The sequence below is a fragment of the Mobula hypostoma genome, chromosome 3 (genome assembly GCF_963921235.1).
Source record: "Mobula hypostoma chromosome 3, sMobHyp1.1, whole genome shotgun sequence".
In the NCBI taxonomy this organism is placed as follows: domain Eukaryota; kingdom Metazoa; phylum Chordata; class Chondrichthyes; order Myliobatiformes; family Myliobatidae; genus Mobula; species Mobula hypostoma.
In genome coordinates, this window is record NC_086099.1 from 171,833,346 (window position 1) to 171,858,983 (window position 25,638).

At 40.1% G+C, this 25,638-nt stretch overlaps 1 protein-coding gene across 1 annotated transcript in view; it reads left to right on the forward strand.

Moving 5' to 3' along the window:
• LOC134344388 (cytoplasmic dynein 1 light intermediate chain 1-like) overlaps nucleotides 1-25,638 on the forward strand; it is a 97,975-nt gene that overhangs the window by 15,522 nt on the left and 56,815 nt on the right. Inside the window, exons 5-6 of the mRNA XM_063044093.1 lie at nucleotides 10,504-10,673; nucleotides 22,738-22,831. Coding sequence (XP_062900163.1) covers nucleotides 10,504-10,673; nucleotides 22,738-22,831 — 264 coding nt within the window. The remainder of the gene's footprint in view (nucleotides 1-10,503; nucleotides 10,674-22,737; nucleotides 22,832-25,638) is intronic.

Sequence of the window (25,638 nt, forward strand, 5' to 3'; positions counted from 1 at the left end):
TTTTTAAAGTGGAAAAGCTGTTGCACTTGGGCAGTTACACTGTGTTGACCTCAGAAGTCCGGGTCCAGTGGTATGAGTAGTTGTCACAAACTTGGGTCTTCCATGTTACGGTGGATAACTGTGACTACTTCTGTGCCTTATCATGCCCTTTGCTCTCCATGAAGTTTTGCGGAGCTGTCCTCTTGGTCGTTGGATCTCATCTGCCAGTCCACCAGAGCTGATTTCACATGCTCGGACGGACATGTCCCTATTTCACTGGGGTATGAGGCCTGCCGGTGACCCTCACCTGGTTTAGCCCACCTGTCAAAGTGGTGTACCGGTGTGACCGCTGTCACATGCATACAACTACTTGGAGCCACAGATGAGAGCTGAGTGTCTGGTAGGGAACAAAGGTGAATGAACTGCCCCAGAATGGACACGAAAAGACTCTTTACCAGAGGTGCCACCCCTCCCTGGAAACCTCATAGACAGCATCATTCACTGAATATATTCCTCCATCAATTGTTATTAGGAACTAATACAGTTTTATAGTAGTAACCATAGAAACCATAGAACACTACAGCACAGAAAACAGGCCATTCAGCCCTCTAGTCTGTGCTGAAACGTTATTCCGCTAGTCCCATTGACCTGCATCCAGTCCATAACCCTCCAGACCTCTCCCATCAATGTACATATCCAGTTTATTCTTAAAACTTAAGAGTGAACCCACATTTATCACGTCAGATGGCAGCTCGTTCCACACTCCCACCACTCTGAGTGAAGAAGTTCCCCCTAATGTTCCCCCTAATCATTTCCCTTTACACCCTAAAGCCATGTCCTCTGGTATTTATCTCTCCTAATCTAAGTGGAAAGAGCCTATTCACATTTACTGTGTCTATACCCCTCATAATTTTGTAAACCTCTATCAAATCTCCCCTCATTCTTCTACGCTCCAAGGAATAAAGTCCTAACCTGTTCAGTGTTTCCCTGTAACTCAACTCCTGAAGACCCAGCAACATCCTAGTAAATCTTCTCTGCACTCTTGCAATCTTACTGATATCCTTCCTATAGTTAGGTGACCAAAACTGTACACAATACTCCAAATTTGGCCTCACCAATGTCTTCTACAACCTCCCCAACTCCTATGCTCAATACTTTGAATTTATGAATGCTGGGATGCCAAAAAGCCTTCTTTATAACCCTGTCTACCTGTGATGCCACTTTCAGGGAATTATGTATCTGAACTCCCAGATCCCTTTGTTCCTCTGCACTCCTCAGTACCCTACCATTTACTATGTATGTCCTACCTTGATCTATCCTTCCAAAATGCAACACTTCACACTTGTCTGCATTAAATTCCATCTGCCATTTTCTGGCCCATTTTTCCAGTTGGTCCAGATCCCTCTGCAAGCTTTGAAAGCCTTCCTTGCTGTCCACAATGTCTCCAATCTTAGTGTCATCAGCAAACTTGCTGATCCAATTTACTACATTATTATCCACGTCATTGATATAGACAACAAACAACAATGGTCCCAGCACAGATTCTTGAGGCACATCACTAGTCACAGGCCTCCAGTCTGATAAGCAATCATCCACTACCACTCTCTGTCTTCTCCCACACAGCCAATTTCGAATCCAGTGTACAACCTCTCCATGGATACCTAGTGTCTGAACCTTCAGAACTAACCTCCCATCTGGGACCTTGTCAGAGGCCTTACTAAAGTCCACGCAGACAACATCCACAGCCTTTCCTTCGTCTATTTTCTTGGTAACCTCCTCGAAAAACTCAACAAGATTCATTAAACACGATCTACCACACACACAAAGCCATGCTGACTATCCTTAATCAGCCCTTGGCTGTCCAAATACTTGTATATCTGATCTCTCAGAACACCTTCCAATAATTTACCTACTACTGATGTCAGGCTCACTGGCCTGTAATTACCTGGTTTACTTTTGGAGCCTTTTTTTAAACAATGGAACAACATGAGCTACCCTCCAATCCTCCGGCACTGTACCCGTGACTAAGGACATTTTAAATATTTCTGCCAGGGCCCCTGCAATTTCTACACTAGTCTCTCTCAAGGTCCGAGGAAATATCATGTCAGACCCGGGGGATTTATCTACTTTTATTCGCTGTAAGGCAGCAAGCACCTCCTCCTCTTTAATCTCTATATGTTCCATGACACTGCTGCTTGTTTCCCTTCCTTCCATATACGCTACGCCAGTTACCTAAGTAAATACTGATGCAAAAAAATTGTTTAAGATCTCTTCCATCTTGTGAGGCTCCACACATAGACGACTACTTTGATCTTCTAGGAGACCAATTTTGTCCCTTACTATCCTTTTACTCTTAATATACTTGTAGAAACCCTTTGGGTTTACCTTCACATTATCTACCAAAGCAACCTCATGTCTTTTTGCCTTCCTGATTTCCTTCTTTAGTATTTTCGTGCATTTTCTATACTATTCAAGTACCTTATTTGTTCCTTGTTGCCTATACCTGCTATAAATCTGTCTCTTTTTCTTAACCAGATCGCCAATATCCCTTGAAAACCAAGGTTCCCTATGCCTGTTAACTTTGCCTTTAATCCTGGCAGGAACATGCAAACTCTGCACTCTCAAAATTTCGCCTTTGAATGCCTTCCACATACTGAACACATCTTTGCCAGAAAACAACTTATCCCAATCCACTCTTCCTAGATCCGTTCTCATTTCCTCAAAATTGGCCCTTCTCCAATTTAGAACCTTAACTCGAGGACCAGACCTGTCCTTATCCACAATTAACTTGAAACTAATGACATTATGGTCACTGGACCCAAAATGTTCACCTACATATACTTCTGTCACCTGACCTGTCTGGTTCCCGAATAGGAGATCAAGTATTGCATCCTCTCTCGTTGATACCTCTATATATTGATTCAGAAAACTTTCCTGAACACATTTGACAAACTCCACGCGATCTAACCCTTTCACAGTGTGGGAGTCCCAGTCAATATGTGGAAAGTTAAAATCCCCTACTATTACAACTTTCTGTTTATTACATCAGTCTATCACGTACAAACCTTTGATTACTGGCTATACATGCAGTCCTCGCATGACTTTTATCCTCCTCCACCTCACTATCTGCTCTAACACTCTGGTTCCCCTCCCCCTGCAAATCTAGTTTAAACCCCTGGAGCAGCACTAGCAAACTTAGCCGCAAAGGTGTTAGTCCCCCTTCAGTTCAGGTGCAAACCGTCCCATTGGAACAGGTCCCACCTTCCCTGAAACAAAGCCCAATTGTCCAGAAACATGAAACCCTCCCTCCTGCCTCATCTCCTTAGCCACGTATTTAACTGCATTATCTTCCTATTTCTAGCCTCATTAGCACGTGGCAGGGGTAGCAATCCTGAGATTGCAACCCTGGAGGTCCTGTCATTCAAATTTGCACCTAACTCCCTAAACTCTTCTTGCAGGACCTCCTCCTTCCTATCCACGTCATTGGTCCCTGTATGGACCACAACATCTGGCTGCTCACCCTCCCTCCTGAGAATACCGAAAACTCGATCTGAGATATCACGGGACCCTGGCACCAGGGAGGCAACAGACCATCCAGGATTCTCAATCTCTCCCACAGAACCTCTTATCTGTCCCCCTGACTATCAAATCCCCTATCACTACTGCTCTCCTCTTTTCCCTCCTTCCTTTCTGAGCTGAGGGTCCAGTCTCGGTGCCAGAGATGTGACCACTACAACTTGTCCCTGGTAGGTCGTCCCCACCAACAGTATCCAAAACAGTATACTTATTATTGATGGGAACGGCCACAGGGGTGCTCTGCTCATTCTGTCTACTCCCCTTCCCTCTCCTGAAGTCACCCATCTTCCTGCCTCCTGACTTTTAGGGGTGACTATCTCCCTGAAGCTCCTGTCTATTTCTGCCTCTGCCTCACGAATGATCCGAAGTTCATCCAGCTCCAGCTCCAGTTCCCTTACTCGGTTTGTCAGGAGCTACAGCTGGATGTACCTTTTATAGGTGTAGTCATCAGGGACGATTGTGCTGTCCCTGACTTCCCACATACTGCATACAGAGCACTTGACTGCCCTAACTGCTGCCTCCATTACCTACTCCTAAGTTAATTAAAGGAACTTACCTGGCCTTACCTCACTGGGAACAGGCTCGTCCTCGGCCTCTGCTCGCCGAAGCCTTTCGAGCCAAAGCCTCAAAGTTCCACTCCTACCCTGAGCCACACACACATTGGCCGCTCCTCTTCAGTTACCCCTCCTTTTATTTGTCCCTGCCAATTATCTCGTACTCACTCCCTCTAATCAACTAATCAACACTCTGTTTAACCCTTCAGTTGCCCTCCACATTCCTTTTTAAAGCACGCTCACCTGAGCTGCTTCCCAGCACTCAGCGCCCTCCCAAGCCTCTCACTCCTCCTCCTGCTCTGACCGTTCCTCGATCACAGTAGTATTAGTAGTGTTCTAATGTGTTCCGTATTTCATTTAAATATGATTTGTTACTTAGTTAAATAGTAGTTTGTCTTTTGTTAATACCTTATTAAATATCTTTGTGAAACTTGGCTAATTGAGGCAACAATTTAATTGGGACAAAATGTGTTGGTACGGATGTGTCCCATGAATCCACTGTGCTCATTTAAAAAAAATAATCTACCCTGGTACATGAGTCACACAATGGTTCCTGCAACATTCCAGCGACAAAATTCTGCACATCTTAATCCCAGCCATTGCATTTGGCTTGTAATTGTGAGGGGTAGAGGAAGTTGTGGTTTGGTGATAATGAGATAAGGTCAAACAGAAAAGTGAGTGTTAGTTCCATGGAAATTGAGTCTCAGGAATTAATAACAGAAAACATAGAGATGTAGATGAATTAAATGCATATTTTGCTTCTATCTTTCCAACCAAGGTTGTAAATAAGATCCTAGATATACATCTTAGTCTAGAATTGGAAGGGAGAAACTTGGGGAAATTATCAGAGGAAATACACTGAACTACAGACTGACAGGTGGGAAATTGTTGGGAGACAACGGACAGGTCTCCAAAGTTTGTGGAGTATTAGATAGGATGACGTCCAATTGTCAAGTTTTGTAACATAGAAATGGGCTCTTTGGCCCACCTAGTCCAGGCTCATCTTTTCGGCTTTCTACATAGTTCAGTCTAAAATCACTGGATTATGTCTAAACAATAGAAACTACAATGGGATGAGTGAGGATTTGGCTCGTGTAGACTAGGAACACAGGTTATATGGTGGGACAGTTGAGGAACAGTGGAAGACTTTCAAAGAGATTTTACATGGTGCTCCAACAAAAGTGTATTCCAATTCAAAGCAAGGACAGTAAGGGTGGGGAGGGACAGCCTTGGACAACTAAGGAAATAAAAGAAGGCATCAAACTAAAAGCTCCTGTATACAAAGTCGCCAAGAGTAGTGGGTAACTGAAAGATTGGGAAAACTTTAAAAAGCAGCGAAGAACCACTAAGCAAGCGATAAAGAAAGGAAAAACCGATTATGAAAATAAACTAGCACAAAATATAAAAATGGATTGGAAAAGTTTTTATAATTATATAAAGTGGAAAAGGTGGCTAAAGTGAATGTAGGTCCCTTGGAGGACGGAAGGGGCAATTGATATTGGGTAATGAGGAAATGGCTGAGGCTTTGAATGACTGTTTTGTGTCAATCTTCATGGACACATCTAACGTGCCAAAGTGAGATGTTACGGATGTGATGGGAGGTGAGGACCTCAATACAATAGTTATTACCAAAGAGATGGTGCTGAGCAAATTTGTGGGCCTGAAGATAGATAAGTCCCCTGGTCCTGATGGAATGCATCCCAGGGTACTGAAAGAAATGGCAGAAGTTATAGTAGAGGCTTTGATGATAATTTTCCAAAATTCTCTGGATTCTGGGCAGGTCCTGGCAGATTGGAAGATGGCAAATGTCAAGCTACTGTTCAAAAAAGGATGTAGGCAAAAAACAGGTGACTATAGGCCAGTTGGTTTAACATCTGTAGTTGGGGAAAATGCTTGAAGCTATTGTTAAAGAAGAAATAGGAAGACATCTGGAAAGAAATGGATCCATCAGGCAGACACAGATTGACTTCAGCAAAGGCAGGTCCCTTTTGACAAACTTACTAGAGTTCTCTGAGCATATAATGAGCGCAGTGGATAGAGGGGAACAGATGGACGTTATTTATTTGGATTTCCAGAACGCATTCTATAAGGTGCCATATAAAAGACTTATCCATAAAATAGGATGCATGGAGTTGGGGGTGATGTATTAGCACAGATACAGGATTGGTTAACTAATAGAAAGCAGAGAGTTGGGATACATTGGTGTTACTCTGGCTGGCAATCAGTGGTGAGCAGTTTGCTGCAGGGGTCAGTGCTGGGCCTGCAATTGTGCACTGTATACATTAACAATCTGGAAAAGGGGACCGAGTATAGTGTACCTAAGTTTGCTGATGATACTAAATTGAGTGAAAAAGCAAATTGTGCAGAGGATACAGAGAGTCTGAAGAGACTCTCTTCAGACTCTCTACGTGAGTGAGCAAGGGTCTGGCAGATGGAGTACAATGTTGGCAAATGCGCAGTCATCCACTTTGGATTGAAAAATGAAAGTAGATTACTACTTAAATGGTAAAAATTGCGGCATGCTGCTGTACAGAGGGACATGGGTGGGCTTGTGCATGAATCACAAAAGGTTGGTTTGCAGATGCAGCAGGTTATCTATCAAAAAGGCAAATGGAATGTTGGCCTTCATTGCGAGAGGGATTGAATGTAAGAGCAGGGAAGTTATGCTGCAACTATACAGGGTACTGGTGAGACTGCACCTGGAGTACTGTCTGCAGTTCCAGTCTCCTTACTCAAGGAAGGATATACTGGCTTTGGAGGCGGTGCAGAGGAGATTCACCAGGTTGATTCCAGATATGAAGGGATTAGACTATGAGGAGAAATTGAGTCACCTGGGACTATACTCGCTGGAATTCAGAAGAATGAGAGGAAATCTTATAGAAACGTACACAATTATGAAAGGGATAGATAAGGTAGAGGCAGGAAAGATGTTTCCACTGGTCGGTGAGACTAGAACTAGGGGACAAAGCCTCAAGATTCAGGGGAGTAGATTTAGGATGGAGATGAGGAGGAACTGCTTTTCCCAGAGAGTGTTCAATCTGTGGAATTCTCTGCCCAATGAAGCAGTGGAGGCTACCTCAGTAAATATATTTAAGACAAGGTTGGATAGATTTTTGCATAGTAGGAGAATTACTGGTTATGGGGAAAAGGCAGGTAGGTGGAGATGAGTCCATGGCCAGATCAGCCATGATCTTATTGAATGGTGGAGCAGATTCGCCGGGCCAGGTGGCCTACTGCTGCTCCTATTTCTTATGTTGTTATGTACATTAATCCCATTTGCCTGCATTTGGACAAGTATACTCAGAGACCATAACTCTTTGCAATATATATTACTGATCTGACAAAAGAAACAAAGGTATTGTGGTCAGATTTGCAGACGATGCAAGTTGTGCAGAACATGCATGTAGTTCAGAGAGATAATGACAGGGTAGGCCAGTTGATAAATGGGGTAAAATGTGAAATTGCTCATTTTGGAAGGAAGAACAAAACAGCAGTGTTATTTAGATGGAGAAATGTCGCACCCTTTACAATGAAACATTTTAGCGCTTCAACGTATTTATTGTAACAATCAACACAGAATGGAAGTCAGTAGCTCACCCTTAATAAACCGGCGACCCGCTGAATGCCGATGCTGCCTAGTTGAAACATTGTTTTGCCATTGTGCATGTCAGTTGCTTTGACTGCCTGACTTTGTTTACTTGTGTTGTGAGTTGTCACTTGTGTTTGCTTGATGTACATATTACCAAAAAAATGCCATGCAGTTTTCAGGCCATGTAAAAAAAAGTTCCTGGTCAGAGCAATGGTTGGTCCGAACAGCTGTAAAAATAAATTATTGGGAATTTTGGCATCTGCTGCACTGAGATTGCAATTAGAAGTAACAAATATCAAACAGTAGGACAGCATAAGTGGATTGAAGTTTGTTGTCAACATTTGATGTTTGCTGGAAGATTCAGATTTCAGCACTTCTTGCCAAGTTCACCACATGATTTCATAACACAGTTTACCAAGCCAAAGAGCTTGGTGTTTGTATGTGTTGCTTAGAGTTATAAAGATCAGGCCAGCAACTGAAATATAAGAAATTTCCCCTCCAGTATTTTTCCAACCATTCCCCTGAAATCCCTCCCAACCCCTGGAGATGATAATGAAGTTAATAACAGCATTAGCCCCATATCCCATGATCTTTTTGATATTTAAAAACTTCTCAACAAATGTCCTGAATGACACAGCTCCTTGTTTAGAGAATTCCAAAGACCCATTATTGTCTCTGTGAAGAAACTTGTTCTCAAATGTCAACTGAGTAGCCAAGCCTTATTTTGAGACTTTGACCCCTGATTCCAGACAATCTAGTCAAGGAAAACATTGACACTATCGAGCTCATAAGAACTTTGAATGCATCAATAAGATCACCTTTGACACAAATTCAAAAAAAATATAGATCCAATCTGCTTTATCTCTCCTCGCATAAGAAACCCACAATTGCAATCAGCCTGGTCAATCTTTGCTGCATTCACTCTGTTGCAAGTAGATCGTTCCTTGGTTAGGGAAATTAATCCACTGTCTTTCATATGTGATCATGACATTAAAGGTTGATGTGCTGTTTGCCTTCCTAATTTATTGCTTGTACTTTCACTTGAACTTTTAGTGATTCATATACAAGATACCAAGATCCCTCTGAAAACACCTTAAAATGTTTTCCCAACATTTATTTTAAAGAAGCGTTAACCTGTTTATATTGCTACCACGCCTGCCTTTGCTGTGTTAGATTCATCAGTCATCTCCTTGTCTATTGACTTAACCTCTCAGTAATTCCCTGGAGCATCACTTTGCTCTCCAATTGTGAAAGTTGCCATAAGAAAAGGATTAAAATGGTGTGCTAACAGAACAGAGTACAGACACTTTACACAGCCTTTTATTGCTGCAACTTCCACACTGCCGCCCTGTTTTGCCACCTCATAAATAAAGCATGGATATATTACATAATCCTTTCCTTGGATCACTGATGTACTCCGTGAAAAGCTAGACTCTATCACTAAGCCCTCTGAACCCCTGATATTCACAGGCTCACAACTCAAAACTGAACCTTTTATTAGTATTGTTTTCCGTACTTAAAGTGGCCACTGAGTGTATGTTCGTTGGTTTTTGCTGCTGTAGCCCATCCATTTCAATCTTCATGTTGTGCGTTCAGTGACACCTTTCTGCACACCACTGTTGTAACGTATGGTTATTTAAATTACTGTCAGCTTGAACTAGTCTGACCATTCTCCTCTGACCTCTCTCATTAATAAGGTGCTTTCACCAACAGAACTGCAGCTCACTGAATGTTGATTGTTTTTTGCACCACTGACAGTTGTGCATGAAAATTTCAGGGAATCAGCAACTTCTGAGATACTTAAACCACTCCATCTGGCACCAACAATCGTTCTACACCATTAATGAGCAGGTGTTCAGTCTTACCTAATAAAGTGGTGGCTGTGTGTATAGTGCTCAGTGCTGTAAATAAATCTCATGCATATCACTTTATTGAAGGCTCCCTGAAAAAAAATCCAAATACACCCCAGGTTTGTTCTTAACCTCTTCTGCATGTTACAGGCTGTTTTTTTAAAAAAATTGAAACTGATCTCCCCATGTTCAGAACTGAATTTATTTTCTAAACACCCTGATGTGACATTATTCACTCGTTTTCCCTACAGCTTGTGTCAAACTAACTGGACTATAATTCCCTGTTTCTCTCTCTCCCCACCCCCCACCCCATTTCTTAAGTAATGGTTACATTTTTGGAACTGGTTAAATATTTTGGAACTGATGTTTTGTTAAATCTTGCAAGATGACAAACAATGCACCTATTTTCTTCATAGGCACCTTTCTCAATTTCCTGCGTGCAGGTCATTGAGTTCTTAGGATTTATTGCTTCATATTCTCTGATATATAGAAAACTATGGACCTTATGTTATGAAGTATGGTGAAATGTATACAATAGCCCTGGTACATTTTGAGAACATTTGGAAGAAAATTCAAAATATTTACAATCTGGGAAATGATATTTTTAATTGGAGGAATTTTTTTTAAAACAGCGACTCATTTTTGGTTTTATTAATGTATTTACACCATTTGTTGCCAATAATTTTAACTAGATACATGTGCATCAACAGCACAGCGTTAAGTTGCAATCGGAAAATCTTTCACAAAGAACAATATCGGGTTTTGTTGATGGGCATGTAGGGGAGGATGGATTACGTGGAACCAAGTAGGGGAAATAAGATTGATGGCAATATTGTATGAGTGGGCATAGACTTGATGGGCTAAGTAGCCTTCGCTATTGAGTACGTATGAAGGAAAAATTATGCTAATTTGATGCTTTATTATTTAAGTCTCTCTTTTTGTTTCCTATCTACAGTAGTGAGACAGTTTCAAGAATATGAAGAACCAGATAAAGAAATACCAGTATCTCCACAACGAAGGAGTACAGTGTCACAAGAAACGAGTGAAGAGAGTGTGGTCTTGCCTTTAGGCAGTAATACACTTACACATAATCTTGGCATTCCAGTCCTAGTAGTTTGCACTAAGGTATGTTATGAAAACATTAACTTGATGCACAATAGCTGGAGTAATTTACAGAGCCTGTCCTCCTTCCTGCTGTAACCCGTGTCTCTGGAGAAAGTACTTGCATTTAAAGAGTGGGTTAGATTGTTTATCTGGATTGAGCTGCAAATTGTTGATAATCCAAGCTTTTTCAGTTTTTACAGATACTTATAATTTACATTTGTTAGTTTGTGATCTCACTCTTCTAGTTTTTTTTAAAGCCATACCATATAACTGGCAAATCTTTAATACCACCATGTTAAATTAACCAAGATAAATTTTGACTTAACTGTTTAGTTTTATGGAAGCCGATGATAATATCATTTAGATTTGTAAAATAGGTGGATTTGAACCTTTCAGTCCAATAAATGTTTTCAAGCAAATGAGGACCTCAGTAGTTAAAACTGGGTATCTAAAATACTAAATTTTGATGAACAGAATTTTCTGGAAGACAAAAAAGAAACAGGAGTAGGCCACTTAGCTTATCATTCAGTATTGTGGTGAGCATTTGGTCCACAATAACAGACAAGGAAGCTCTTTAACTCAACAACAGTTTTATTGTGATAGACACAAACAGACCAGGTACCATGGCCCGGAGAGTGAATCCAACCAGTCTCACACAGACGGGGGGAGGTGACCATCACACACCCCAGTTACAGTTCGGGTGACCCACAAATACACGAGTAAATAACTGTATAACCCAAGCTAAAATGTAGCAATAAATGAACTGGAACTTCCCACCATAATCCTACAAAAGCATTTTAACATAGGAACAGTAAACAGTACTGGTCATTAGAAATGCAGGGGCAGGATGTCGACCACACCCCCACCCAGAATGTCACAATATATTCATGGTTGTTCATCCACATCAGTACAATGTTGCTGCCTTCTCTTCATATCCCTTGTTCCCTCTAGCATTAAGAAATATTCTTAGTTCCTCCTTGAACATACTTAGTGACTTGGCATCTGTGATAGTCATAGTCATACTTTATTGATCCCGGGGGAAATTGGTTTTCATTATAGTTGCATCATAAATAATAAATAGTAATAGAACCATAAATAGTTAAATAGTAATATGTAAATTATGCCAGTAAATTATGAAATAAGTCCAGGACCAGCCTATCGGCTCAGGGTGTCTGACCCTCCAAGGGAGGAGTTGTAAAGTTTGATGGCCACAGGCAGGAATAACTTCCTATGACGCTCTATGTTGCATCTTGGTGGAATGAGTCTCTGGCTGAATGTACTCCTGTGCCCACACAGTACATTATGTAGTGGATGGGAGACATTGACCAAGATGGCATGCAACTTAGACAGCATCCTCTTTTCAGACACCACCGTGAGAGAGTCCAGTTCCATCCCCACAACATCACTGGCCTTACGGATGAGCTTGTTGATTCTGTTGGTGTCTGCTACCCTCAGCCTGCTGCCCCAGCACACAACAGCAAACATGATCGCACTGGCCACCACAGACGCGTAGAACATCCTCAGCTTTATCCGGCAGATGTTAAAGGTCCTCAGTCTCCTCAGGAAATAGAGACGGCTCTGTCCCTTCTTGTAGACGGCCTCAGTGTTCTTTGACCAGTCCAGTTTATTGTCAATTCGTATCCCCAGGTATTTGTAATCCTCCACCATGTCCACACTGAACCCTTGGATGGAAACAGGGGTCACCGGTGCCTTAGCTCTCCTCAGGTCTACCACCAGCTCCTTAGTCTTTTTCACATTAAGCTGCAGATAATTCTGCTCACACCATGTGACAAAGTTTCCTACTGTAGCCCTGTACTCAGCCTCATCTCCCTTGCTGATGCATCCAACTATGGCAGAGTCATCCGAAAACTTCTGAAGATGACAAGACTCTGTGCAGTAGTTGAAGTCCGATGTGTAAATGGTGAAGAGAAAGGGAGACAAGACAGTCCCCTGTGGAGACCCAGTGCTGCTGATCACTCTGTCAGACACACAGTGTTGCAAGCACACGTACTGTGGTCTGCCAGTCAGGTAATCAAGAATCCATGATACCAGGGAAGCATCCACCTGCATCGCTGTCAGCTTCTCCCCCAGCAGAACAGGGCGGATGGTGTTGAACACACTGGAGAAGTCAAAAAACATGACCCTCACAGTGCTCACTGGCTTGTCCAGGTGGGCGTAGACACAGTTCAGCAGGTAGAAGATGGCATCCTCAACTCCTAGTCGGGGCTGGTAGGCGAACTGGAGGGGATCTAAGTGTGGCCTGACCATAGGCCAGAGCAGCTCCAGAGCAAGTCTCTCCAGGGTCTTCATGATGTGGGAGGTCAATGCCACCGGTCTGTAGTCATTGAGGCCGCTGGGGCGCGGCGTCTTCAGCACAGGGATGAGGCAGGACGTCTTCCACAGTACAGAAACCCTCCGGAGCCTCAGGCTCAAGTTGAATACATGGCGAAGTACTCCACGTAGCTGAGGGGCACAGGCCTTGAGCACCCTGGTACTGACACCATCCGGTCCTGCAGCCTTGCTTGGGTTGAGACGTTTCCGCTGTCTTCTCACCTGTTCAGCTGTGAAGCCCACCGTGGTGGTTTCGTGTGGGGAAGGGGTATAGTCATGAGATCAGGGTGGGGGACTGTGAGGAGGGGTAGGAGGGGTGAGTGGAATATGTGTTGGTTGGGGGCCGACAACAGATGGCTCATGTGGGGGATGGGCAGGGCCACAATGTCAAATCTGTTAAAGAACAGGTTAAGTTCGTTGGCCCTGTCCACACTGCCTTCAGCTCCTCTGTTGCTAGTTTGCCGAAACCCAGTGATGGTCCTCATCCCCTCCAGATCTCTCTCATAGAGAATACCTTGGGTTCATCATCATCTGGATGAAGAAATTTCTCCTCATTTCAGTTCTAAATGCCATATCCTGCATCCTGAGGCTGTGATCTTTGATTGTGAACTTTCCAGTTATTGGGGAATACGATATCTAGTCTGTCTAGTTCTGTTAAGAATATTGTGGGTTTTTATATGATTCCCTCTAATTCTAAACTCTAGAGTTTAAGCCTAAGCCACCTAATTCTTCCTTGTAAATCAGTCCTATTATCCCAGAAAGCAATATAGTAAAACTTTGTTGCATTCCTTCTATAGCAAGTACATCCTCTGGGAGACCAAAACTGCACACACAACTCCAATAGGGGTCTTATCAAGTCCTTGTACCGATGCAGCAAGATATTCTGCCTCGTACTCATGTCCTCTTGCAGTGATGTCCACCATACCATTTGCTACATGTGACTGCATGTTTTCTGCTAATTGTGTAGAAGGACACCCAGATCTAGTTCACCTCTCCTACTCCCAATTTATCACCATTCAAATAATCTGTTTTGTTTGGGAAAAAAGAACTTGTTTATTTTACATTTTTTAATTGTTTCCTAATTTGTCAAACAATTCCCCAGTTTTCAATTCAAAGTTCAAAGTATGTTATTATCGAAGTAGATTTCTGTCATCATATACAATACTGAGATTCATTTTCTTGTGGGCATTCACAGTAATATAAGAAATACAATAGAATCAAAAAAAAACACACCCAAAAGTTTGGACATACAATGTGCAAAAGACAACAAACTGTGCAAATACAAAAATAAGTTACAATAAATAAATATTGAGAAAATGAGATTAAGAGGCCTTGAAAACGAGTCTATAGGTTGTGGGAACAATTTACTGATGGGGTGAGTGAAGTTATCCCCTCTGGTTCAAGAGTCTGATGGTTATGGGTTAATAACTGTTCCTGAACCTGGTGGTATGGGTCCTGAGGCTCCTGTACCACCTTCCTGATGGCAATTGCGAGCAGAAAGCATGGTGTGGATGGTGGGCATCCTTGATAATCAGTGTTCTTTTCCTACGACAGCACTCCATATGGATGTGCTCAATGGTGGGCAGGGCTTTACCTGTGATGAACTAGGCTGTATCCACTACTTTTTATGGGCATTTCCATTGAAGGGCATTGGCGTTTCCATACCAGACTATGATGTAACCAGTCAATATACTCTCCACTGCACATCTATAGTAGTTTATCAAAGTTTTAGATGACATGCTAAATCTTTGCAGACTTTTGAGAAAGTAAAGGCACTGCCGTGCTTTCTTCAAAATGGCACTTGTGTGCTGGACCCAGGACAGATCCTCTGAAATGATAACACCGAGGAGTTTAAAGTTGCTGATGCTCTGCGCCTCTGATCCTCTGATGAGGACTGGCTCGTGGAGCTCCAGTTTCCTCCTCCTGAAGTCATAATAAGCTCCTTGGACTTGCGGACATTGAGTGAGAGGTTATTGTTGTGGCACCACTCAGCCAGATTTTCAATCTCACTCTATGCTGATTCGACCAACGACCGTGGTGACATCAGCAAACTTAAGGATGGTATTGCAGTTGTGCTTAGGCTCACAGTCATAAGTATAAAGTGAGTAGAGCATGGGGCTAAGCACACAGCCTTGTGTACCTGTGCTGATTGTGGAGATGCGGTTGTCAATCCAAACTCACTGGGGTCTGCAAGTGAGGAAATCGAGGATCTAGTTGCACAAGGAGGTATTGAAGCCAAGGTCTTGAAGCTTACTGATTAGTTTTGACGGGATGATAGTATTGAATGCTGAACTGTAGTCAATAAAGAGCATCCTGATGTATGCATCTTCACTATCCAAGTGTTCCAGGGTTGCATGAAGAGCCAGTGAAATGGCATTTGTTGTGATGGTAGGCAAACTGAAGCAGACACTTCTCAGACACAAGTTGGTGTGTTACATAACCAGCCTCTCAAAACACTTCTTCAATGTGGATCCATATGCTACTGAATGATAGTCATTGAGACAGGTCCCCGGCATTCTTTTTAGGCACCAGTATAATTGAAGCCTGCTTGAAGCATTTGGATACCTCAGATTGTTGAAACAAGAGGTTAAAGATATTGGTGAATGCTCCAGCCAGTTGATTAGCACAGGATTAGTCAACCAGGTACCCCACCTGTATCATATCAGTATATTGTCCCAAATTCTATATGATCATAAGACATGGGGACAGAATTAGGCCATTCGGCTCATCAAGTCAGCTTTGCCATTCAGTCAGGGCTGATTTATTTGCCATCTTATTAATCAAGAACCTATCAACATTTGCTTAAATATACCCAATGACTTTTCCTCCACAGCTGTCAGTGGTAACGAATTCCACAAATTCACCACTTTTTGACTAAAGGAATTCCTTCTAGTATGGGTCCTAGACTCTCTCACTATTGGAAACATCCTCTCCACATCCCTGATATCTAGGCCTTTCAATATTCGATAGACCTCAGTGAGAGCCCCCCTCATTTTTCTAATCATCAGCAAGTACAGGTCCGGGGCCATCAAACACATTAAATGTTGTGCTATTTCTTTGCTTCCAATTTAGGATACTCTCCAATTCTGACTGAGAAACCAACATTTGTTTTTACTTTTTCTCCTCTTCATATTTTATGAAAGTGTTAAGAGATAATTTTTATATTTCCTACAAACATGCTGTCATATTTCATCTTTTCCCTCTTATGATTAAGAAACTTGATTTTTTGGGGGTTTGGGGAATGCACTTGTGAAATTAAGATTAGAACATAGAACAGTACAGCATAGGAACAGGCCGTTTGGCCAAACATGATGCCAAATTAAACTAAATCTCTTCTGTCTGTAGATGATGCATGTCCTCCACCCATGTATATTCATGTGTCTTATCTAAAGGCCTTTGAAACACCTCTCAGATGGCTGCTTTCACCATCAGCCCTGACAGCCCATCCTAGCACCTACCACTTTATATATAAATAAAATTTGCTCCAAGCATCAGTTTCAGATGACGTTTGCCAATTAAACCAAATTAAAATGCAATACACGACAATCTGCACCAGACAATGGCTTTGCCTACTAATGGCAGTTAATAATTGTGATTAAAACAAATAACTCAGATTCACTAAATTATAAAAAAATCTTCATTAACACTTTTTAGTTAAAGAAATCTGTTTTAGCAATTTTGTAACTTTCTAAAACTCGTTAACTGTACTCAGATATTACTTGCTCTAAATTAGTGATTCCCAGACCTTTTTGGGTTGCTGCACCCTTGGCTCCCAGACCACATCCCCAGCGCCACCCCTCTCCCTTTCCAGTCATTACGTAAAATTTATAAAGAATCTTGATTTACAATGCACAGTGAAAGAAAATAGGAACTGCTAATTCCAAGCTCTGACAAATAATGGCAAAAATTATTCAAATATATTTACAGCTACAAATGAAATTATTTGTTTAATTACAGTAAAAACAATTTTCAACAATTTTGGAGCATACATCAGTAGTACAACTATTCAGTATTCCATTACTTTTCAACCTTTCAATGAGATGGATGAGTTTGGTGCAGTGATAACAGCTTTTCAACATCAGGCTGAATGTCACTCAGATACTCTCATTCAGTAATTTGCATTCTGAAAAAAGTTAGGCAACTGTACTAAGCCCTGCTCCACTAAATATGAGATGGAAAGGCAATAAAGAACATCTTGGCTGTTTTTCCACAGTGAAGGATAGCATTCAGAGATATCCTTCTGCAAACAAAAGTCTTGAAATGATTTTTTGAATCTCAGCTTCAGCGCAGTCATTTGGTAGCGAGATCAGATTTTCTCCATTCTTCCTATTAATTCCTCATTACAAGTGTTGTGGGTGGATTTATTACCCAATCTAAAATTTGGATCAAGAGAAGATCCTAAAATCTCTCTGACATATCTTTATGCAGCTCACCCAGATAGGAATAGTATACTTGAAGATCATCATCTGGAATTCTTTCTTTCTCTCCCAGTTCAGTGAGGCTCAGTAATTTGAAAAGGTCACAATGGCCAATGTTCCACTTAAATAAGGTTAACTATGTGATGACTGATTTGACTTTAATAAGATTCACTTCATTTCCTTGCAATTAAAGATTGATTTCATTAAACTGTATGAATAATTCTGACAAATAAGCAATATTTAGTTCTTGAGTTCATTACTGATCAAAGCATTCGAGACTTCAAAGTATTTTTCAGTTTCCAAAAGTGCGTAAAAACGTCTCAGACAGTTTCCTTTTTGGAGCCATCTGACTTCTGTGGGTAACTGCAAGCTTTCAAACTGTTCATCTTTCTCAATGCAAAGCCTTCAAAATAGTTGAGAATTGAGAGCATGTGACTTGAGTTTATTTACAGTTTTGGGATAGTGAGGTCAGCTGAGAAGATCGTCGGGGTCTCTCTTCCCTCCATTACAGACGCTGCACCCGTAAAACCAACAGCATTGTGAAGGATCCCACGCACCCCTCATACAAACTCTTCTCCCTCCTGCCATCTGGCAAAAGGTACCGAACCATTCGGGCTCTCACAACCAGACTGGGCAACAATTTCTTCCCCCAAGTCATCAGACTCCTTCATACCCAGAGTCTAGACTGACATCTACATCACTTATTATTATATTGTAATTTGTCCTCTACTGTGCCTGTTGTCTTGTTTATTATTTATTGTACTGCCCTGCACTGTGTTGTGCACTTTATGTAGTCCTGTGTAGGTGTGTAGTCTAGTGTAGTTTTGTGTTGTTCCATGTAGCACCATGGTCCTGGAGGAACGTTGTTTCGTTTTTACTGTGTACTGTACCAGCAGTTTATGTTCGAAATGACAATAAAAGCGACTTGACTTGATAACAGTATTTAATGATTTGTGCAGCTGATCACTTTGGTTTCTTTGTGACAAGATGTCTGTGAATTACAGTGAATGGTAAATATATTAAGTACAGCTTTTTTCAAGAAAGAAATCATGCCACGGTGGCGTCCTGCATTAATGGCACATCTGTTGCACAAGCAAGAATGCTGGTGTGTGGAATGTCCTTCTCTTTGAAAAACTGCTCAACAACTCAATATATTGACTCCCCCTGCCCCCCCACTTCGTATCTGTTTTCAGGCCCCTTGCAAATAATATCTCATGAACTATGCTTTCAACTTTAGTAGAGCGAACATAACCAAGAATTAGATAGGTTACCTGGCAAAGTTGACTCATCCAACTACAAAGCAAATTGTTATCCCAAGTACATTACAATGCATCTTCCACATACAGACATTTCATCTTTGAACAGATTTGTTGCTGACCAGAATCACTATTTGGTCTGATGACTTATACAAAGCTGTACTCAGAACCTCCCTTAGGGCTGACAGAAGTAGTTCTTTTCCAATTGTATGGGGCTTTCCAGATTTAGCAATGAGCAATGAAATGTTGTTCTTTGAAGTATTTTTCATTTCTGAAAGTTTTCACAAAGTGACTGTAAATAAGCCAAATTCCTGTTTGTTTTATCAGCGTATTCTCTTCAAATGTTCAAGGAGCCTGAACAGTTTCATTCCCTCATTTGAAAATAACTTATTCACACAACAGACACATTGGCTAATGTTGGTTACTTGGTGCTAGTATAAATCAATATTCAGATATTCCATACTATACAGATTACTTTAGACACATTGGCTAATGTTGGTTACTTGGTGCTAGTATAAATCAATATTCAGATATTCCATACTATACAGATTACTTTTCTTTTTTGTTTAGTCTGCTTCTGCCATTTTCATTACAGATAACAACCACAGTCAGTCATCTATTGTTTAAGTCTAGCTTCAAGTGCTACCATCAGTAAAGGCGAAAATGTTGATGTCATCATAGCTCAGATAAAACCTGGCTCTCTGCTAGAAGGTACATAAAGTGGGACAGCGGTATTTTGGTTGGGCCTTGGGCTGGAGAAACATGCTCAAGACCATTCGAAAGGGCAGATACGGATCTTTACCCCATTGAGAGCCATGTCTGATTCACAGGAATTGCTTCACTGTGCGATTAGAATATGGGAATTGTACTAACTAATTGTAATGTGCAGACCGGACCTGGAGATAACATCATATCTCATGTCTAGATTCCTTTTGATACGACAAGTACAGAAGTGTCGTATTGCTTTTCAACAACTATAATGTGCTTCGAGGGAAGTAGTATCTATCATCAAAGATCCTCACCACCCAGTTAATGTTCTTTTCTTGCTGCTCCCATCAGGTAGAAGGTACAAGAGCCTCAGGACTCACCACCAGGTTCAAGAACAATTACTACCCCTCAACCATCAGGCTCTTGAACAAAAGGGGATAGCTACACTCACCTACCCATCTATTGAGATGATCCCACAACCAATGATCTCACTTTAAGGACTCTTTATCTTGTTATTGCAAGTTCTTGTTATTTAATGCTAATTTATTTATGATTGTATTTGCATAGTTTGTTGTCTTCTGCGCTCTAGTTGATCTTTCATTGAATCTTGTTATAGTTACTAATCTATAGATTTGCTGAGTATGCCTACAGAAAAAAAACCTCGGGTGTATATGGTGACATATATGTACTCTTGATTATTTACTTTAAACTTTGAAATTTTACAAGAATGGTGAGTTAGCAAAAGATGAGGTGATTACATGATCATTGTAATCAATTATGAGGCACTGAGTATCAAATGCTTATAATAAGTAATTATTTCTTAAATTAAGCCTGTAATCCCTTAGCTGCCCTCATTACTACCAGCACCTGGATTAGTCCGTTAGAAACTCCCACCACCCCTAGGGGGCAATATCACCCACTTTGGGAACCATTGCTCTAGGCGAACGTGGCCAGCATTTTATGTGGTGAATTCCTCTCTGACTTAAACTTGGGGGTTTTCTCCTGAGATTGTTAGTCTCTGGAGTTACTGCTATCAATTATCTCATAAGTTAGTTTTTATATATTTCTTTGTAAACTTCTAAGACATTGTTTTGCTTTTATTACCAATTATATGACTATAAGTTTACTCCTTCCCCATACATAAACTCCTTTGATACTTTTGAATTCTCCTTGATTCCCATAATCACTTTGGCAACTTGGTCTGCAATTATCAGATAAAGGTAAAGATAAAAATCAGACTTGTACAGTTTTGTCCCTGGGATATTGTATGTGTCTCCTGGAATCAGGACTAGTGGGGAGAAGTACAGGACTGTTGCTGTCTCAGGTGAAAAAATTAATGCAGTTACGTTCTCACACTGACCAAACATTCAGATGTTAATGCGAGCCCACATCTGATCATCCCTTCAGCTTCATACTGACCTTTTGTTCTTTTCAATACTTCCACCTAACTCTTTCTTATCTCCTCAACTGTCTATACATTTTATCTCCTACCTTAAATTCATGTGCTCTCATATATGACATTTCTACCTTGGGGAAAAAATTCCGACAGTCTGCCCTATCCCTCTCATAAACATCTGTCAGGTCTCCCTTCAGCCTCCAATGGTCCAGAGAGAAAACAACCCAAGTTTATCCTACTTTTCCTTATAGCTAATACTTTCTAATCAGGACAGCATCCCAGTAAACCATTTCTGTACCCTTTCCAAAACCTTCATATCCTTCCTGTAATAGTGCCACCAGAATTGCACACAGTATTCCAAGTATAGCTTAACCAAGGTTTTATACAGCTGCAACATGACTTGTACTCAGTGACACCTTTTTTGTTGCTTAAGTAGTGATTTTCTTTGTTTTTTAGTGGGGACCATCATGTTAAAATCCAAATTGGGATTTCTAGGTCAAAACTTTGGTCCATTAAATGTAAATTTATGCAGTAAAGGTTACTCTGTTCTTGGATATGCCTGTTAATCTGAGTTATCCTGGAAAATATAAACACAAGAAACTCTTCAAGTGCTGGAAATTAAGAATGGCAGACACAAAATGCTGGAGCAACACAGCAAGTCAGGCACCATCTGTGGAAAGGAATAAAGAGTGATGAAGGCTCTTGGCCTAAAAAGTTGACTTTTCCCATAGATGCTAGTTGCCTTGGAAAATTCTTTATTTTGGCAAATTGGAATAAATAAAGACTTTGCAAAATGCCTTAGGCTAGGAAGCCAGAAAAGAAGCGAGCCAAAAATTTTGATTTTGGCAGAAAACAATACAGTGGATTCTGGTTAATTGGGCCATCATTTTGTCTGGACAGCTGCTTATTTGGGGCAACTCTTCAAAAACCCATTCTTCATTTACTAGGGCCATGATGCAGCTTTATTGGGTTAGGAAACAGTTACTGAACAGTTTCTGACTAGCGTCACCACTTATGTGGTTGTTAAACCCTACACTGTGCTCAAAGCAAACGGTTTTTAAATAGCATCAGCTATATGTGCTTGTGTTGTGTTATCCATTTTGGCTGACCAATGCCGATTCAAAAGGCAGTGATTTTTGATCATTTTTTTTATTTTGACTTTCAAAAATTTCAGACCCTTGCCATGGTACTATGAAAAGATTTGACACTAGCTGAAAAAATTACCCTACTGGTCCAAATTAAAAAGCCATCCGCCTATCAGCACTTATTTAATGTTGGAGTACAACACCACTTTATATAGGAAGGCAATGAAGGCAGGCCATTGCCTGTACTAGATGGCTGATTTTGTTCGTTTACAGTCAATTTAAAGAACATGGTATCATACACTGGAATAATTCCTCCGTTAATAACTATTAGGAACTAATACACAGTCTTGTAGTACTCTAAAGCTGTTATAATTTGTTCTGTATTTCATTTAAATGATAATTTGTTACTCAGTTAAACGGTAGTTTGTCTTTTTTCTTATACCTTTTGAACTATTTCATGAAACTTCGACTAATTGGGCAGACGCTAAATTGGGCCAAAATGTACATGTCCCAATTAACCGGAATCCACTGAATTGACTGTAAATAAAACTTCTGCAATATTTGAAAATATTCCTTCGTCCTGGCTTTCATCTCCTCTTTTTCAATCCAAGTACTAAATTGATTATCCACTGAGAGTGAGATGCCCCATAATGGCATTTAGTGCACTCCAGCATTGTGTATCATAGTTTTGTGGATGGCTGCAACATAGTTATTGCCATTTTAAAATTGTACCTTCAATGACTGAGATGATGCGTTAATCAGCTAAGTTTTGTTTTAAGTACAGGAAACAGCTATCTGATTGGGAGGCTCAGTTCTTAATTTATATCAGTTAGTACTAGAAAGAGCTTGTTCAATAATTTTTTACTAGTGTATTTTTTCTCTTCCCTGCAGTGTGATGCGATTAGTCTGCTGGAAAAGGAGCACGATTACAGAGATGAACACTTCGACTTCATTCAGTCACACATTCGAAGGTTTTGCCTTCAGTGTATCCTTTTCAATCTTCTTCCCTGAGTGTTATTCACATGATATTTGTCTCACTCCCAGGTTATAATGTTTAACAGTAGGTGATGATAAAACAATGAACTGATTTCATTCTGTAGCATTGTGCATCCTGGAAAGAAATCACCTTCTAGTCCAACTTTGTGTTTTTTTAAAGGTTTAAGATGTAATACGTGAACAAAAAATGCACAACGTTATATTCTGAGACAGGAGGAACTAAGTAAAAATATATCATAATGTCTATCCAAAATTTATTGGAATTTTCTCTAGAAGTGTTGAGTGAAAAGTGATAGATGATGTAAAAAATGGCTTTGGAAAATGGACATTGGATAAGAAACCATAATTCATTCATTTTAAATGAAGGAAGTGAACTAAAGGCGAAGGATGCTGTTCTGGGGAATTACTTTAACATAAACTTAAAGCTGCATTAATTTGATTTGAAAAACCACAGCTATCATCTATGTCAGCCAGTAGAAGTTGCATCCATAAGGGTATAATTTTACCAGTAATTTATTGGATGTGAGCATTGCTTGCTGGGTCAGCATTTAAGATCCATTTGTTCCTTAAAAGCTGACCTACCAAGATTGAGTGATTCACTGTTGTATTGGGCTACTGCAACTCCTAGTGAAGTATTGTTGGGATGGATGAGTCAGAACTATATAGCACAGAAACGAGCTGTCGTCCCAATTGGTTCATACCAACAGTGATGCCTGTCTGCGCAAATCCTACTTGCCTGTATTCTTTTATTCAGTTCCTGTCGAAATACGTGTCCAAACGTCTTTTAAACATTTTGCCTGTCTCTACTACCTCTTTTGGCAGTTCATTTCATTCAACCCGGCATATGAAAGGTGTGCCCCTCAGAATCCTTTAAACTTCTCTTCTCTCACATTAGATTAGATTAGATTATGAGGACACGCAGTCCTCTTTTATTGTCATTTAGTAATGCATGCATTAAGAAATGATACAATGTTCCTCCAGTATGATATCACAGAAACACGAGACAAACCAAGACTAAAAAACTGACAAAAACCACAGAATTATACTAATTTTTTACCCTTAATTGATCATATTACTCAACTTTCATTTAAATGGTCTCCATTATATTTAACTTTGGTCGGTCGTTAAGATGTTTATTCTGCCTAAATTTTTATATATATTTCAGGCATTACCGATTTTTGTTCCAAAATCTTTTTTTGATAAAGTTGACTCTAAAATTTCTTCATTTATTTGGCAAAATAAAAACCCGAGACTGAGTAAAATACATTTACAGAAAGCTAAGAGAGATGGAGGTTTAGCATTACCTAACTTTAGGTTCTATTATTGGGCAATTAATATTCGACACATGAAATCTTGGTTACTTGACCAAGATACACTATCCATTCCTAAATGGGTAGCATTGGAATTACAATCTGCTCAAGGTTATGCACTTGGCTCTATTTTAGTTTCTTCTCTTCCTTTTGATTTGAAACGCCACAAACAGGTCTGTAACCCGATAGTTAAATATACCTTACGTATTTCGTTTCAATTCAGAAAATTTTTCGATCTTAACCAATTTGGGCTAGCGATCCCTATTTTAGGTAACATTTTTTCCTCCCTCTTTCACGGATCGTGCTTTTCAAATTTGGAAGACTAAGGGTATTTCACGGTTTTTGGATTTATTTTTAGATGGTTCCCTTATGTCTTTTGAACAATTATCTAATAAATATAGCTTACCAAGAATTCATTTTTTTAGATATCTCCAAGTTAGAAATTTCCTAAGTACTATACTTTCTTCCTTTCCAATGCTCCCTCCTACATATATTTTAGATACTATAATTAACCTTAATCCATGTCAGAAAGGTGCAACGGTTATTATTTATAATATTATTATGAAACTTAGGAAAGCTCCATTTGATAAGATTAGGTCAGATTGGGAACAGGAATTGGGTTTTATTATTTCGGCTGATGACTGGGTGCAGATTTTACAACTAGTCAATACTTCCTCTATCTGTGCTAAACATTCCCTAATTCAATTTAAAGTTGTCCATAGAGCACATATGTCCAAAGATAAATTAGCTCGTTTCTATTCTCATATTAATCCTTTTTGTGATAGATGTCAGGGGCAGATAGCTTTTAACTCATATGTTTTGATCCTGTCCTACTCTGGAAACTTTTTGGAGAGACATTTTTAATATTATCTCAAAGGTATTGAATATAGATATCTCTCCCCATCCTATTACTGCCATCTTTGTATTACCTAAAATCTCCAGTAATCTTTCTCCTTCAGCCCGTAGAATGATTGCATTTCTTACTTTAATGGTGAAAAGATGTATTTTACAACATTGGAAAGAGACTAATGTTCCAACTATGTTTTTTTAGTTTTCCCAGACGATATTATGCTTAAATTTGGAGAAAATTAGAAGTAATCGTCATGATTCTTCAGTTAAGTTCGATCAGACCTGGAGATCTTTTATTCAACATTTTCATTTAATGTAATTTTTTTTTCTCGGTCCATATTTATATTCCCTTGTTTTTTTTAACTTTTTAATGGAGCTCGGGTTTGAGGACGTGATTTTAAGTTCCTTAACTCTACTTGTTTCCTAGTTAGCCCATCGCTTTGCTTTGTTTTTTAGTTTAGTTCACACGGTGGGTTTTTTTTTGGGGTTTTTTCTTTTTCTCTATTGATATATATAAAATTTAGTATACTATTATATTAACTTGTTATTTTATGTTTAAATTGCACTGTTTGTATTAATTTTTTTCTGTATTAATATTTCCTGTAATATATTATATTCTAACAGTGTATTAGTGCCT